Source organism: Anopheles ziemanni, chromosome 2 (assembly GCF_943734765.1).
Source record: "Anopheles ziemanni chromosome 2, idAnoZiCoDA_A2_x.2, whole genome shotgun sequence".
NCBI lineage: Eukaryota > Metazoa > Arthropoda > Insecta > Diptera > Culicidae > Anopheles > Anopheles ziemanni.
The window spans coordinates 20,970,321-20,987,918 of record NC_080705.1 but is presented as its reverse complement, the minus strand read 5'-3'; the positions used below and the strand labels follow the sequence as shown (position 1 = coordinate 20,987,918).

At 44.8% G+C, this 17,598-nt stretch overlaps 1 protein-coding gene across 1 annotated transcript in view; it reads left to right on the top strand.

The window, feature by feature from the left end:
- The window catches only part of LOC131282255 (P protein), a 46,486-nt gene that overhangs the window by 26,210 nt on the left and 2,678 nt on the right, over positions 1-17,598 (top strand). Inside the window, exons 2-3 of the mRNA XM_058311669.1 lie at positions 12,678-12,781; positions 17,239-17,598. Of these exons, the coding sequence (XP_058167652.1) occupies positions 12,678-12,781; positions 17,239-17,598 (464 nt within the window). The remainder of the gene's footprint in view (positions 1-12,677; positions 12,782-17,238) is intronic.

Genomic DNA, 17,598 nt, shown 5'->3' with positions numbered 1-17,598 from the left:
GCACCGAATCGATTGGCGAACCATATTGTGCCGTTTTTTTTCCCACGCGTAGGTGGGTCATATTCGCGACTCGTTAACCGATGGCAGCCCCTCGTTATAATTTGCAACAATGATTGGCTTCGATTGAAAGTGAGGTCTCGTGCGCTGAAGTCCCTTTGAATGGTTTTTCAGCGAATGGATTTTATTTCGAATTTAACGGCCTCGCGGGGGCGCACGTGTCTCGGCAAACACAATATGGCTGCTTTTTTTTCGTACTATCCTTAAGAAAGATGAGTGGAAGACGGCCATTATGGCGCGGATTGACGTTCAGCTGATTTCAGCGACATCAATCAAGCTAACCATATTATTTCAATCTCAGTAAACCACAAAACCACTGTATACGATTACTTTCCGCCCGTGTTATTGCGTACATGAATAATTTCCAGCTGACTGAGATCACCTATGCAGGAGCGACACGTGCGCCACGAAGCACATGGCACCCGCCGTAGGACGTTTTCTTTCCACCGATTCCTTGCTTCCGCGACAGACGGGCTTTATGCACACGCTTCGCATCCCCGTCGGCTGTGCTTTCTCGGGCGATAAATGAAGAACGTGGCTTGGGTTTCAAAGGGCACGCTACCTATCCATCCATAACACCTTGGAACGTGGAGTCTGCTTTCTTCCTACGAAGCCCGTGAAAACACGAACCATGATAACCTTTATTAGATGCGGTTCACATCGAACCGCTTTGGTAACGTTATTCTCATCATTCTGTAGCGGAACAAACACGATGTACCATTAGTTCGACTACATCATTTTCATACTTAAATTTTTTGGCTTTTACAACCTGCAATAAATTAACTTTCCTACAACGAATTACTTACTGCCACCGTCTATAAAACCGTTTTTCCCACTCCTTTCAGCATGTCTTTTACGACGTAGGATAATGTGTAATTATAATGATCAATTAACTTTCCTCCTCGGTCAAGCCTGAAAAGCTTCTTGAGTGCTTCTTATGATATCACTCGAATTCTTTTGAAGAGGTTTCAAGTGAACAAACAAAAACCACGCAAGCGAGCGTAAATCAATCACTTTTTTATTTTGTGCCCTATGAATGGGAATACTTAAGAAAAATCATCACGTCATAAAACGCCATTTTTAAAGGAAGAAAGTCAATAGATTTTGATGCAAAATATTTTATGGTTAAAAGAAACATAGATTATTTGTTGCCGAAATACTTAAAAGACATATAATCGAAAATAAAATATCCTCAGTCATGTTTATAGATTTATCTTCGTTGCGCCGAGACATCCGCTTCAATATTTATCCAGTGAAAATCGAGAAGACTGTCACTTTTACTTCCGTCTTGGCAAACAGTTCGCCGCGCGATGAACGACTCCGAAAATGAGGTCGTCTCCATCGGTGCTCTCCTGCCTCCATTTCCATCAGATTCGAATTACGTGCGCCCCACCTCTCATATCGCCTTTCCCTCCCTCGTTCTACTCCGCAAGCGACAAAGGTTCAAAAACCTAATAAAAGTTCATCATCATATCCTAATCGCCTTTTGCGCCATGCGACGCGTTGCCGCATTTCCACCTCGGAGCTCGACCACATCAGGTCTCGCACCCGGCACGCGTTAGGGCGCGCCACCGTAATTAATGTGCGTTTAGAGACCGGCGAAGACGACGTCCGGCGAACTTGTTTCCTCCATCGTCCCGGCCGGCGCGAGCCTGCCCTTTCCACGCGGCGGTGTGTTTTCTTTTGCTACCATTTTCTCGTGAAAATCTTTTTCCCTGTGACGTCATTGGCGAGGGGAGGAAACGAGAAGGAGGAAAATCCCGACCTTGACTACAACCGAAACCGTCCCGAAGCGTTCTTCCTGATGGTGATGGTGGCGTTCGTTCCGTTCGGTTCGAAGCCAAAACCGTCCGAAACCGTCCCGTTCGCCGACCGTTGATGAGCTGTCTACGGGATCGTTGAGCACCATTTCACTTTCGTTTGGCGCCACACAGTCACCAGCTCACCGGGTTGTTCTTCACCCTCCTCCCCGGGGCGGAAAACTCGCTGTGGGATTTTTTTATTGGTTCTACTCGAAATTCGAACTCTCTGCTGCTGTGTTCCCGACGCAGAGTACGGACGTCGCAACGTGGCCAGGAATGGGGGGGGGTGTATAGATAAAAATAAACTCACTTCGGCCAACGGCAGCAACGAATCCGCAGCAAAAGGGGTTGTGAATGGTTTATTATATTTCCCGACGTTTCCTGCCGCTTAGTTTTTCTGCTCCGCGTGACCCACGGAAGGCAGGCCTGGTGTGAAGGTCACGAATAAAGAAAAATGATGGCCACACCGGTATCTGGAAGGACTATGTACGGGTGCCCGGCTTTCACACTATCGAACCATACCAGCAGTGTGTGTGTGTGTGTGTGAAGAAATGAACAAGAAGAAAATAGTAATCGGCACGTCGTGTCGCCGTTCCGGACGCGATGGAACGCGTTTGTTAGATGCGCCAAAATGTAGGCAATATGCAAACCACTTCCATGGAATGATCGTGGCTGGACTCGATCGGCTCGCTATGATCGTTGGACGCATAATTCAAACACGGAGCTGAAAGGTTTTCCGCCTGCCCGAGACACGTACTGGGCGCCTCCATTAAAGTGTTTTTATTTTTCATCACACGTGACGTCTGGCATTTTTCTATCCGTATTCGTTATGATTCTATGATTAATAAACGGACAAATTGATTGTAGCCGCCATACTTTTACAACCTAATTCGTATGCAACATGTGTTCTGGAACCGCAGCGCTGGAAGTGTTGTCTGGTCGTAAAGCACTGGCACGAACTATTGATTTCCGTCAACGGACTATTAGTTAACTTCTTTTTGTTGATCTCCAGCAGGGTCTATCGATAGTGTTTGCGAGCGAGCCCCATCGTTACATGGATATAACAATTTTTATCGACATTTACTTTGTCACGCGATGAAATTGGATAGCGCTTTGACTAAGGCTACATTCAAAACCATGCAAACAACAGGTTCACTTGTTGCAAACTCATGGTTTTTGTGGGAGTAAAAGAAATCAAGTTCATTCTACAATTTGTTAAATTTACCTTAATCTATTAATACAAATTCAACTATTAATTTTAGTTATATTGGCTCGCATAAGTGTATACGGAAGTATACAAAAAGCCTTATTTGTGGGAGTAAAAGAAATTAAGTTCATTCTAAAAATTACAAAATTTATCTTGATATATTAAAACAGATTCCAATATAAATTTATGTTGGAGACATTGATTCTCAAAAGAGTAAAACGAAACAGTACAAAAAAAAGACAATCAACCAAAATGAAATAGTGGTTCATCAATTATTGTTTTTGAAATCCGCGAACCCTGCTTATGGACTGATGGTAATCCAGGGTGAAACTAAAGTCGTCATTTGGCACTGCGCTATTTGCTAAGCCATTACCCGATGCGTCATATTGCAGTATGCTGAAAAATTACTAAGTTGCTCCAAACAATAACATTCTATGACGTAGGAAACCACTTCTCTATGACGGCTGCCACAGCATGATGCAATCGTGGCGTAAATCGATTTATCAGCCTTTAATACCCGCTCTAAATCCTCCCGAGACCCTGTTTGTAGGCCCAAGGCACGCGAGTGCGTTCGGTACTGGTTTTGAATCCTTTTTTATCGCTTGGTTGCTCTGGAAGGCGAGTGGCTGCCTAAATTTAGAAACCCTTTGTAACCTCGACTTCTTGCACATTGCCTGTGAAACTACGCACGATAAAACTTTTTACAAAAAAAAAAACAAAAACACGAAACAGAGCAGAAACTGGGAAAAGTGATAACGCCGGAGCCATCTGCCCGAGAGAGAGAGAGGGAGTCAATCCGGACCGGGTGGATGTGAACGCCTTCTTATCTCTCGTGGGTCAACTTTTCCGCCCGTGCCTTGTCTTGAGATAATGATTTTTTTCAGGGTCGTTTCCCAAGTCAAGTCCCCGGCCGGTCCGGGTAGCACGTGCATGATTGGACACAATTACGGTCGGCCGACACAGAGGATTAAGCGTTTCTTCTTCGGTCCCTTATCAATCAGCAGACCAGCGACTTAGCGCTGGCTAGAATGGAGGTAGGATTATCAGTTGGATTTTCTCCGTTGTTTTATTTTACCAATACATAATTTAAGTTTTGCTTACGCACCAAACTGTTTGTCTCGTGACCATGAAAAATAAAACAGAGTTGATGAACTGCCGATAAAAAAAATAAACTGCCTAATTCGTAATCGTCACTTCAATTTGGAATATTTCCGAATGACGTAAAATAACATAACGAACCACGTGGTCTACATTGGTAAGGCACGGAACAATGTATAAATGCGGATACATCCCATTTAGTTTATCTTGTCTTTGTTCCATAATCCAAGGGAAGAGGAAACAAAAGAAAAAATAAAAATCCACAACTGGTGCCTCCGGAAAAGAGTTGAAACAAAGCCGGGGAAAAGCTTCCTTGATAACGCAGCAAGATAAGTCGTCCATTTGCAATTCCGCCGGCCGATGGGGGCTCTTTTCGCCGTCAGTTACCGGTGCGATCTTATCGGAGCTAGTTCCTGTCGGCGCATCTATCCCGAGTGTGATTGATTGGATACATATTATTACCTTTCATTTTTTACCTTTGAACAAGTTTGGTGTTGTGAGCTAGGCATAGTTTGTGGTAATGTAAACAGCTGACGCAACGCGTAGTTAAGGCCATTGTGAGTGTAGGCGTTTCGCGAGCATCCGTGTTGAGCACGTGATTAATTGTATTATGCCACCGGTGGAAGTAACATACATTTTCGCGAACGGTGAATGGAGAAAGAGGTATGTGCTGTGGGGGGGATGAATGGGGAAACGTTTTATTTGTTTTTTTTTTTTGCAAACATATACCGTTTTTCATATGTGGTCGGTACAAAATATCTCCCGCTTGGCGACAAGTAGTGTGGTGTGGTGAACAAGTTGCGATGAAACCAAACCCGACCCGACGATCAACAAGTTGTGGTGAATGGACGGTTTGTGTCGTGCCGATCCATTGGTTGCCCCGGCGTTGAGGATGGTCAGTTCATTAGCTGCAGAAAACCTGTTACAAGAAGGAGAAAGAGGGAAGGGAAATCTTAAACGACCGCAAAATGTCCGTTGGGAACGCTAATCGAGCGGACAATTTTACGACCAATGGTCTGCAAACCTGAAACCAAGCCAATGTTCGGTGTTTTCGTGTTTACCCCAATGTAATGAACTTTCGCAGATACCTCAAACTAATTTTAAAATTATTTTTTGAAGTGTTTTCTATTAACTTTAGTCTTGTGAGTATAAAATTCACCATTCTTTTTCCTTCCCGTACATTGTTTTGTTTTAAACAAAGTTAATGTTTTTAACAAGTTTAGTGTTGCATGATTTGAGGATAAAAATTTCTAATAAATATTATTGCTAACCCATCAACAGTAAAACAACCTGATGTATTCAAACTTCCGAGATAGGCACCCTTAAAACGTACTGCAGCAACGCCGACGAAGTAAACAATCCCAACGTTCCTTCTTCGACTGTCAATCCTCATTAAGCGCCATCCACGAATCGCCGCGCTTTGGCTCCCGGCTCGGCTTCAACGCCGTTATCAACAGCATTATCCTATTGTTTCGGCCAGCATTTCCTTTTTAAGCCGGCCCCGGGCGCATCTTCAAGAGCACTCAAGGTTTCCCCGACCCCATCATCATCATCATCGGTGCTAAATATAGCACCAAAATTATGCTTACAATCAAAAACAACTTTGCCGACGGTTTCATAATGCACGCTGAGATGCGCCGATGCACGGTGTTGTAAATAACGATACATTTTACTGGAGCTTAAAAACGGGAGAAAATGGGAAAACGGGTGGGTTATAGGAATTATGAGCTATTCAAATTTGCGAAGGAAACATAAAGGATAATGGAAATAGGTAATATTGCATCTCAAATTCATGGCCGATAAGTGATACTTTATTACTTTATCCATCAACTCCGTGGTTTAAATTAATTTATATATCATCGACTATGGATCAAGTTAATGGTTTATTTTCAATCTTGATAGAATAGCCTGTTCTAAAATAAGTCAAAAATCGGGTTTTTAATAGTTTCCATTTTGTTTATCCTAGAACCGACTGTCGATATTATTTACCCCACATGAAGTTGACTAAACCAACGACACATGACCGAGTGGGATACGTTGAAACCACCCAGAGGGGCGAGTTTGTGGTCAATGGGAGAGAGGAGAGGGTCAACCCCGTTTTGGAGACTCGCTCGTCTCAACATAGCATATAGCTTGCTTCGATGTTGCGGCTCGTTTTTCTGCCTCCATGGTGGTGTGTGTAGTCCGGTGCACCGTCGCTGCTGGTTGCTGGCGGTCACAACGATCGTTTCGCGAGTGACGATGACGCGATGAGCTGCCATCATCACCCGATCACCGATCGACCTCACCCTCCCTACAGGATTCCAACAGGTTCGGACTCATCTCGCTCATGTGTTTCAGGCGACCACGACGACAAACAAACCGTGAGGTCTGCGTGAGGATCAGTGAGGTCAAGGCAAGGGATGGTTGGTCTCACGGGAGGGAAAGTAGCGGGCCTAGAGTGCACTACCATGCCGTGGGACGGGGGTGGTGACTGAAACTCTTCCACCAGCACCAACACCAGCAGCAGCGCGGATCGCTATCTCTATCGCTCGTGCCGTCCACCGCGATGACGTTTCGCGTACTGCAATCAGGTTCGGTTCGGTCGCCGTCGGCTTCTCTGCCTACAAGAGCCGGACCCGCCGGACAGTGTGCGTAGTCCTTCGCTAACGCTCGGAACGGACGGTGCCTTAGTGTGCCCTGCGTAACACGCGCGTGCTCGTAACAAAACGGTAACGTCACACCGAACGTCCTGTAGGTGTTTGGTTCCGGCGCACTTCCAAACTTACTTGAAAAGAAAAAAGGTTACCTTTGCGTTCATATTTATTAAAAGTGGTGCAAAGTTCCCTCTAGTGTGTCATTATCCTTCTACACCACGCGAACGTTCGGTGACCGGGAAAAGGACGACGCGCAAGCGCCTTGAGGCAAATGTTCGTGAAAAGCGTTCAGCTGTGAATGTGGAGTTCTTTACTTCACCAGCCTAACCGTAATAGCAATGGTCGTTCCTGTATTGTGCAGTGATCACGGTGGCAGTGAAAGATGTGGAGATACCTTCACACTGAAATAGTGAAGGATTATAGAAGCGATGGAGGGATTTCAAGGTTTACATTAAACCCCACCAGTGTCATACGAATTGTGAAAAAGTTAAAGTGTCTTTGGTTTTGCTACAGCGTGACATCAAAACATTTTCCCTAACAATTGTTTACCACTTTCCTGGGCAATACTTAATCCATCTAGTTTACAAACTTCCTCACTGCTAGTTTGTCTAGTAATCGGAGGAGAAAAACCCAATCCAAACTGGCAGGTGTCATCGATGGCGCAGATGTCAATGCGAAGCACTATATTTCGCGTTCGTGAATTTGCGGCGAGGACAAACGAAACAACGAATGGGTCGCACGTACCCACGCACACGTTGGCCAGAAAAGAAAATGCCGTGCTCGTCAAACGGTTCACCGTGACGGAGGGATAATTTTATCCACACAACAACTATCTATAAACCGTTTTCCCGCCGTCTGTGTCCGTCGAAGCATTGGGGGCGAGGCGTGTTGGAAGCGTGGTCATTTTCCTTCCCTTTCCATCAGCGGCGGTGGCGGTGTGTTGGTGTGTGAAAACATTATTTTGTTGCTACCAGCGCGAAAATGAACGAATTTTCCCTGGTCGAATGGTTTGCCATCGGATTCTTTTTCTTTCCGTTTTCTTCAGCCAACTTTTGCTTTTCTTGCCATGTGTCTTTTCTTCTCTCATCAATTTTGAAGGTGAAGGAAAAATGGCTATCTGATGCTCTTTTGCTCATGCTTTTAAGCATCGCATCTTCAGTCTGTGGCCGTTACCCTATGAGGGGCGTCCGGTCCCCGAGACACGAATCGTGAAAAAGGATGATCGTGGTTTTTACCCTTAACCATCCTCTCTCCCACCAATCCCCGGTATCTTCCGGAAGCCGAAAATAAAGACATCTTTTTTCGGCCCGAAATCCGATCCCCCGCCGGTAGTGTGTGAAAAATAAACACGCACACAGGAACGCGTTCTTTTAGGGAACGGGAAAACAAAACGAATAAATATTGAACCGAAGAGTTATCACGGGCGCGCGAAATTTCATGTGAGACTTTTTGTTCTCGACGAGCAACGCCGAGGAATGGCAAGATGGAATGGTTTTGGGGGGTTCTTCTTCGAACATCTTGCACAGCCCTGCCCTGCGATGCCCTCACTTCAAATTGGCAGCTGATTTACGATGGACCCAGTTTGCGCCGGAACCGTGGAGAGATAATCGCATCGCGGAGTTATCAGTGCTCGGACGTTGCTGGTATTCATTAGCGGCCGGTCAAACGTGCGCCTCGCGATAAGTTCGCTCCGGAAGGCGCGAAGCAAACAGGCGGTGGCTTTGGTCAGCTCTTTTCGACGTGTCCGCGGTACAAAGTGTTCCGGTGGGGTGAGAAAACACCCGGGGGGATTATTCTGTCACCGACGTTCGGTGGGTTCGATGAAGCGGCGTGACTTTTCATTCATTCATTTTCGTCGGTGTTTGAAAATGTTTTGTTCGTAATAAATCATGACACATATTGGTTACAACTGGTGCATAAAATGATTGGGGCAGGTGAACCTCTTTGCCACCGTTGCTTCCGATAAGAGGAGCGATATCGGATGCAAGATGTTTATCTGATCAAAGACGGGATTTCTTCGGTCATAAATATTTTACCACCTGCACTGACAGAGAGTTAGTCAACTGATAAGTTGTGATATGTTGGTTCAAATTTTTATTAGACCACAACAACTCTTTTTTCTATTTCCAACCATTTGTGAGAACCTGATAACCAAAACCCAATCGGGAAGAATTGTTGCCATAGAAAAAAAAATCTCAAACATGTGTTCGCTCACATTTGCTCCAAATGCTGGTGTTTTCTTACATGACACACTGTTTTTTTTGCAAACCCCTAACCGTATCGTCCTCTACGGACGCATCATTTAGCCAATTAAGAGGCACAAAGGAACGATAACGGATCTTCCCTTACGCCACCGTACGTTACGCCTAAACCGACGGAGGAAGTTCACGTAACAGACGGGATGGGGAGGAAAATAAAATCCCCCCCATTACAATAACGCAACCCATTTCATCCCATTTAAGGCACGTTCCGTTGGATCTAAGAATAAGCTAGTGCTAAGGCATAGTTCCTCTCATTTCGTACCATTTTTCCTTCGGTGGTGGATATTATGGTGGTAAATTGAGTGCATACTCGAGCAACCTTTCCACTTCTGTTCTCGTGTTGCTTCTTTCATGACGTTTGCTATCCTTCTGGTTGAAGAGGGATGGTTTGTTTGTTTTTTTTTTTTTTTGAGAGGAGAATCCAAAACATGAGGATCCCCAAGTTAACCTGCCAACAAGGTTGACCGGTTCTTGAATGAAAATAAAGGTGCTTCCAGCCGGTACCCCCATTTCCACCGTTTGAAAAGGGACACTTTATGGAAGGACGTTGAGTATCCTCGAAAAAGGATACGGGATCATAAATTAACATTCTTTGCAACAGTTCATTTCTGGTGCTTGGTCTTTTCACTGCAAGTATCCTTTTCTATCTCGTTTCTGTCAAGCATCATTCATAAACGATGATCGGAAAATTTTGCACAATAAAGTCTATGCCATTTTATCGTCTAGTTGTATATTCAATGTACAAAAATATTGTACGAAATATTTTTGTTTTCAAAAGAATGCTAAAAATGGGACAAAGAAACGTCCTCAAGCAAAAAGGGACCGAAAAGGGCGTTAAAACATCTCTCACGTTTCAGCCAACAGAGTCGTTAGCAACGTCGCACGAAGTACGTCATGAACTACGCTCTCACCATCGCTCCAAAAACCTTTGATCCAGAATCCTTTTCCAAGCCATTTTGAGTATAAATATAAACACAATTTTATGCTGGCATCGTTCACGAACCGAGACGGCCTTATTGACTGGAGAGATTACCGACGACAAACAACTCGGATCGAAATGTTTACCCACGCTATGAGAATGGGCTGATGGAAGTCGATCGTAATCTGGAGCGATTTGAAATATTCCTTTGCCGTCATCGCTTGGAGTATCGTTTCGGCAAATAGCTTCACCATCTTTTTTTCGGTTGTGAAGGTATGATGGATTTACTTTTATGACGGACGTTTGTACACCTTTAGGGAGTTTATTACAGATCCGATGAGAGCTTTTGATGCGTTTTAGAGTCATATTTGGGGTGGTTCGAAAATGTGTTGGGAAACAAATAGCTAAGAGTCTAGAACATGTTTTTTTTAATGGAACCTCAATCTGTCCATTTATCTGCTTCTGAGTTCTTGACACCCTTTTCGATTTTACTAAAAAAGTTGAAAAAGATTCATTACTAATTTGATTTTTCAATCGCTTTTTAACCGCTTTTAGTAGACGGAAGTAGACGGTTTAAAAATGGTGCAAATGTGTGTACCGCGAAATCGTTTCTCCATCCGGTCATTGGACTCGATTAACCCGACGGGGGGAGGGTTGGGAGTCAGTCATTTTCCATGCGTTAGATGTCGGTCAGTTGGACAACACAGGTCGTTTGCTCGGATGTGTCGAGACCGTACTCTCCGGCCTTTGGTCGATTTTTCTACTGCTGTGTGTGTGTGTTTGTGTGCTTTATACGGCTCGTTAACCGAACGACCACGTTTCGGTGGGTTGGACACCACCCACAAAAACCCACCCGGCGGACCAGCAGATAAGCACACACACACATGTAACACTCGCGCGACCATGACAATCGAACGCAAACGGGGGAGCAAAATATAGCACAATGAAAAATTAAGAAAAAAAAAGCTAAATAAAAACTATGTCCAAGGTCGCCAGCCAGTAAACCGATCACCTCCGCCACCCTGCGGACACCTCGCGGATACGTGAATTCAATAAAAATGGCCATTAAAAATACCGACGGTGACAGACTCTTCCATTCACGATCCGCGATCGATCGGAACGCGCCATTGCGCTGCAGTCGTCGGTCGGCGTAAGTTGACGAATTAAAAATTGCAAGCAACACATGACGAGACAACGGAAGAGAGGAAGAAAAACGAGGGAAAAAGGCGAAGGGATGGAGATTATCGCGAAGATGTCACGGTGATGTCCGACAATGAAACGGTTAAATTAACGACAAACTTATTGCCTTCCTCGAAGGCACAACGGTTACGTCTGGGTGAAGTTTGGATTGGTTTGGGTTTGGTGGTATTTTTTGACATGAATTTTCACGCCTCTCCCACCATCATACTTTGGGGTGGCTTGGTTGAAAAAAAATCGCACACAATAAGGGTTGATGTTGACAGCAATGGGATGCTTTTTTCCTAAAGACCGCGAGAGATTTTTCCCGTTCGGCGTATTTTTCGCCTCTGTAAAGTTGTAAATTACTCTATATCCCTCCGCCGTTGTGTTGATGTGTTTGTTAAACATGTTAAAAAAAACCCTCCGAACCGATTGTTCTATTCCTGTAAGTTCGCTTTTGTTTCCATTAAAATATAAACCCCGTCTCGTCTGCTCGATTCGCCGAAAAGAGTGTCCAAAGCGTACACGCGGTGTAGTGATTGTAGTGTGATACAAAGTCCCGGTCGCCACGTGAAGCGGCACGTCAGCGGTTCCGTGTTTGTTTGCGCACCTGGAAAGTGAAAGACTACACCATTTGCCCATTAGTCTGACCGAGTCCGAGACGGGCGGTTCGGCCATTCCAGCGCGATGGACCCACAGAGGTAGTGAATCAGAGTGGCTCAATCAAACACAAGGTTCCATGCAGACGATCAAACACAGATACGCTTTACGGCAAACAACTGCCTTGTCCCTTACTAACAACGCACGGGCGGAATGTGGAATGGTTACAACTTCTAGAGTGGACACATATCGAAGAAAATGGAGTGCAAAAAAATCCCCTCCCACCAATTTACTAACTAACCCCTAACTCTGAGAACGCAAGTAGTTGTTTGTGGTTGTTATGAATGGTTTTGATTGTATTTTTTTCCCTCCCCATCTAATCTTCCCAGCTAACAGTGTCCACTAATTGCATGCTCTGGTTTGGAGTACATTGTTGCAGTTCGCTACGCGGGCTTACAAGTGCAAAGTACAGGAAGTAAAGTGTGATACAAGTGTTGCAGTCAATGAGCGTCTTTGCACGAGTTATTGGCGCCACCCGTTGCTGAAGTGTGTTTTTCGGTGAACTTGACTCTTTCTAACAATTCTTCCAAACTGGTACTAACCCCAAAAGTAGTCGCAAGTAGTTGTCGTTTGCATTGCACGAAAATATCCCAACCCTGCACAAACCACACTCTAACGTGACCCACAAGCACCGACCCAACAACACCACCATCACCACCAACAACAGCAACAACAATAACAACACCCGCAACACCACGCACCCTTCGCCCCGGGAATGTCCAAAGCGCGGGGCAAGAATGTCGTGTTCAAGATACTCAAGCTCAGCGAGGAGGAGGAAGAGCTGGACCGCCTCAACGGCCCCCGGCCCTCGGTCACCGTGCAAACGATCCGGCCTAACTATTCTGTTATCTCTCTCAGTCAGGTGACGGAGGCTTCGCTGGAAATATGGCGCACGCTTCCGGCCGCCATCCGGCAGGATCCCAGCCTGGCCTCGTTCCGCCAGGAGCACGAGCGATTACACGGTGAGTACGGCACACACGTGCAGACAGAGATTTTGATTGTGTTTGCGCCGGTTCCCAATTTACGGAAATTTTTTTCCATTGATTGACTTTTTCGTTTCGCGTTTTAAAATAAAAGGATAAAACAAAACCAGACCATTTGTGTCGGTGGCACGTAGCAAAATTACATACTTAACGGTTCGTTTGTTCGTTTTTGTGCTCGTTTTTTTTCGTAAGGTATATTCCACACGCCGGGCAATATTTTCCCCCAATTAATTTGATAACCAAAAACCGCCGTCCATACGTATTCAACTTTTTGTTAGTCCTCCCTAAGTTCTTTTATTTTTCATGCCAATCCACACCCCATGGTAACAAACGCTAAGGGTGACCGTGAATAGATATGATCATCGAGGCTGTCCAATTTTTGTTCTCTGTTTTGTCCACTTCATCCACCAATGTCGACACGATCCCGGCCGATGCGCCAATCGGGCTGTGACCTAGAGGAATTTCTTTTCTGAAACAAAAATAACACTCCACCCCGCCGGATTTTTCTTTTTTCGCACGAGCGCAATCGTCACCTCGCGCTGCTGTTGGCTTCCGTTTCGCGCCGTTGGGTTTGTTTTGTGATAAACTTTTGTTGTGTTTTAATGCTATATTTAAAAGTTCAAAAAACATATTGGATCTGCCCTTCGTGAAATTATTCTTCCAAATTTGTATCGTGGAATGAACAATGAATAGAGAGGTTTTTAAATAGAAATAAAACTAACGCCTTTCAACTTTGTTAAACATTACGGATTACGTTAATACCTGAAAATGTAAAAATGTCGTCTCCTTATTCCATGAAATTGATGCAGCCTATAGAAACAAGCGCCCCGATGAGTACGGTCACGTTTTACCGCCTGATTAGTGTCAATGATAGTGGCCCGTTATGAATACGTAAAACAGTGTATCGCGTCAATTGATAAATTCCCCTGCACCTCCTTGACATCGGTGCTGGTCCCAAGAAGCTCAGCGCCTAAGGCAGGCCGTACTAAGGAAGCCCCGAAAGGGTGGTAAATACATAGCTGGAGAAAGGAAAACAAAAAGAAAACAAAAACCTCATTCAAATAATACGACACTTATCCGTTGTCCCTCCGTGGTGGTAAACCACGAAAAACATGATGGAAACCATCAAGCCGGTGTAAATTGAGTGCGGCCATAAATCAACAGCGTTCCTTCTGCCGGTCCTAAGCTATCTGTCTTCAGTGCGACTCGGTGGACATCCTTTTTGTGCTAAAGGGATCTCGTAGGTAAACCGAAATTAATTAGCATAAAACCCACAAATCGCAACAAGCCAGTGGTTTTGGGTGCGCTGGAACATTCCGCCACTCGGGCCAGTGGTACAATTGTGTGGAACAACCATCATAAATCAAACGAGCTCTTGAGGCAGCGGAAGTGATGATCGTCATCGGCAAGCGAGTCCCGCGAGTCGTAGTCGTGAGAAGCCAGGGGGGCACAACGTGAGCCGTTTGTTTGAGATGATTTTCCGCGCGCAGTTATGACTTATTTATTTGCGGACCGCGCGAGAGCAGGGTGACGGGCCCGGAAAGGATGCGCCCAGCCGAGCGTGCCGATTTATGGGAAGAAAATGCAAACGCACGCCAATTGGTCGACCGAATGGATGGATGATGATTGCGTTTGATGAGCGGAAAAGTACCGCATGCAAAGAGGCCTTGAAACGATCGTCTTGTAGTGTTTGAAGACAAGAAGTGCCGTATTTTCGCTTACGAAACATTGCGACATTTGTCACAATTCATCCTCCACAGACTGGTTGTAGTGTGATGGTTTAAATTTATTATCCTTATCGGTTCTATTTGCACTATCAATGCTTTCAGTTTCATAATCCTTCGGTTTGTAAATCGAAGATAAATAACTGCAAAAACAAGCCTTTAATTCTACTTTTAAGAATTTTTCTCAACTAATCTGAAAGGTTTGCATCTTTTTTTTAACTTAGACCTCAATAAGTGTAAACCAATTTGAATTGAAAATTTTTAAAGTATCAGCTAAATTATGAAATGAGGATGCAAATCATGGAAATTCGAAAATTGATACAGAAAAAGCAACAATATTCCCTAAAATAACATTTTCCTAAAAATACATAGTTTTTGCGAAAAAATATTGATTTGGCAATTTTCATAATCCAAATTATTTTATATCTTCTTCTTCTTCTTCTTGGCGTAACGACCTCTTGGTCATGCCTGCCCCCCGTAAGGGCTTACGAGACTTGTTTCCCTGTTGTACGTGGATAGTCAGTCCTCTCGTACAGGGGAGGGTCCGGTCTCGGTTGGGATTCGAACCCACGCCGTCGAGGTGGTGAGCCCCGGCGCTCATGGGCCGATTTTCTAACCGGCGCTACCGCTCGGCTGTCGCGGACCCCCTTTTATATCAAAACTGTCAAAAATAGCCAAATTTCTGAAAGCTAATTAATAATTCATCTCATTAGAAACCAAGCTTAAGCATCTGATAAGATCCCTAAAATGATACCGGACCATACTCCCCCGTTGTTTGCTCATGAAATTGTTACTACCAGATTATTTTTAACTGCATGCCGCATTTTACGCTGCATTTCGTGACAGTGACCCGCATGGAACTCGCAGCTGGTACACATTATGGCCACGGTTCCGTGACGCACCGTTCATCACAGCTGGATCGAGGACCGAACGCCAAGCCGAAAACAAAACAGCAACCCCACATCATCCGCCTCACCCTCCTCGCTCCATCGAATGGGCGACCCGCAGTATCGAACGCGAGCTGTCATTGAAGGGTACTACTTGCTGGACCCCGCGCCGAACCACTACCGGGCCGATTGTTTTCAATTATTCTATGTAAATTTTCAAGCATGAAACATTTCCGCTCATTATCGCATTGACGGTAACGGGCGGCGATGTTTCCCGCGATAGTGGACGGTTTCGGATGCTGTTGATTTTGTTGATTGCCTGCCGACTGCTCCACACGGTTGCAGCAACTGGAAGATGAAACGATACTTTCTGCTGCAGCACAACGTTCGCTCCGCCGTTGCAACGCTTGTTTTTCTATGCGTGTGCGTGCGTGTGTGCATTTTATGCTGGACCATGTGTTGATGGTCACATAAAAACAAACGCACGCCCTCCCGTTTATGCAACCTTGCGCCGAGTGTTGACGTTGATGTATTTATTTTTGCCCCGATCGTATATGCAAAACGCCACGTGATGGAATGATCTGCACTTGAAGTTAATAAAGTTAATCGTAAATAAAAACGATTGCCGCACCAGTGGGAAAACAAAGTAAAACCTTCAGCTCAGAGTGTAGTTCGGGTTTTATATGCCAATTAGATGTGACTTAGCCCGGAAGTTTGTAACGATCGGGTTATGACTTATGCAATCGTGAACGGCACGTTACGCCGTTTGTAGAATGAATGTTATGAATGGTCGAGCGGTGAATCAGCACGCGAAAGAAGACGTATACGGTTCATTTTATTTATAGCACCATTCATCTTCGACTCGAAATCAGACGATCTTGATTTGAAATTAGTTGAGGATTTTTTTTTTTGATAAGGTATTAAATGGAGGCGCATGGTACTTTTCTCTGCAGGATCGGAAATTCAATAAATGATCATATACTTGGAAGAGTTCGAAGTTCTTCATTTCAGTTATGTTTATACCAGATATAATTTAATTGAATAATCAATTTATTGTTTCAACCGATGGTAGCCCGTCAAAGTATCACCTTATAGCGTTGTTGTTTTTTTAAATACTTTATCTAATCAACAATCAAGACAAGTGTTTTGATGCTATTTTTTCTTTATTTCGCAAGGCCGACTCAGTACCCTGTCGCTTTATCACGGTCACTGTCGATGGTCAATCGCGGACACGGTCACGTCTCGCCGGTTTATTTTTAAACTTCGCGTAAGACCCCACAACAACCTACTTAAAAGGAACATATCGGCTGCATGTCGCACAAGCTGTTCTCCCCGGTCTTCATTATCTTTACAACCTGCGATAGCAATCATATTTTTTTGTAAGAAGGAGTTATTTGGCACGAGCCTAGAGACATGATAGAGTCGTCAATTTAATTCTTGAACCCCAAGTTAACCTACGAGGTACCCACTGTGGGTGTTAATTAGTGACTAAGTGTTCATCGTCGCATAGGGTCGTAAAATATGATTCACAGAGTATGACAACAGCGCTTCGAGTGACGTCGGTCATTGCTTATTCGGTTCATGTTAATTGACAAGATTACCGACGTTGTTTATTGCGCAAGTCAAACAAGGTCATTATCAGAACAATGTTTGGACAGTTCAATAGCTAGAAAAGAAGTGGTTCTATAAGACTTTCACTCATCGTTGCATGCGAATTGGATTAAATTTATTTATTTACACTTTACCGAGCAAACATAATCAAATGAAGATCTTGCAAATAGGAAAAACAAACACGTTCTCAATTTTCCCTCCCTCTTCGTCGCAGGCCCGGACGAAGACCCGCTACCGAACGAGGATGTGTCGGCGGACGACGGAGACGATAGCAATAGCAAGGAGTTCATCACAATCAAGGTCACCAATCCGGACTCGACGGTCGAGGATGGCAAGACGGTGGCGGTGGAGCAGTGCGAGAAGAACGGCCAGAACACGACGGCGACGGATGGCGAGGGGGACGATGGCCACGAGACGACCATGGGGCCGCACCACGAGCACGGCAAGCTGTTCAATTACGTTAAGGTCGGCACACTGCTCGTCGTTTGGCTCTTCTTCACCGGGTTCCTGATGTCGGTACACGAGAAGGAACTGTGGCCACGCCAGCTGTCCGTGCCGGAGGGAAACAATCGGA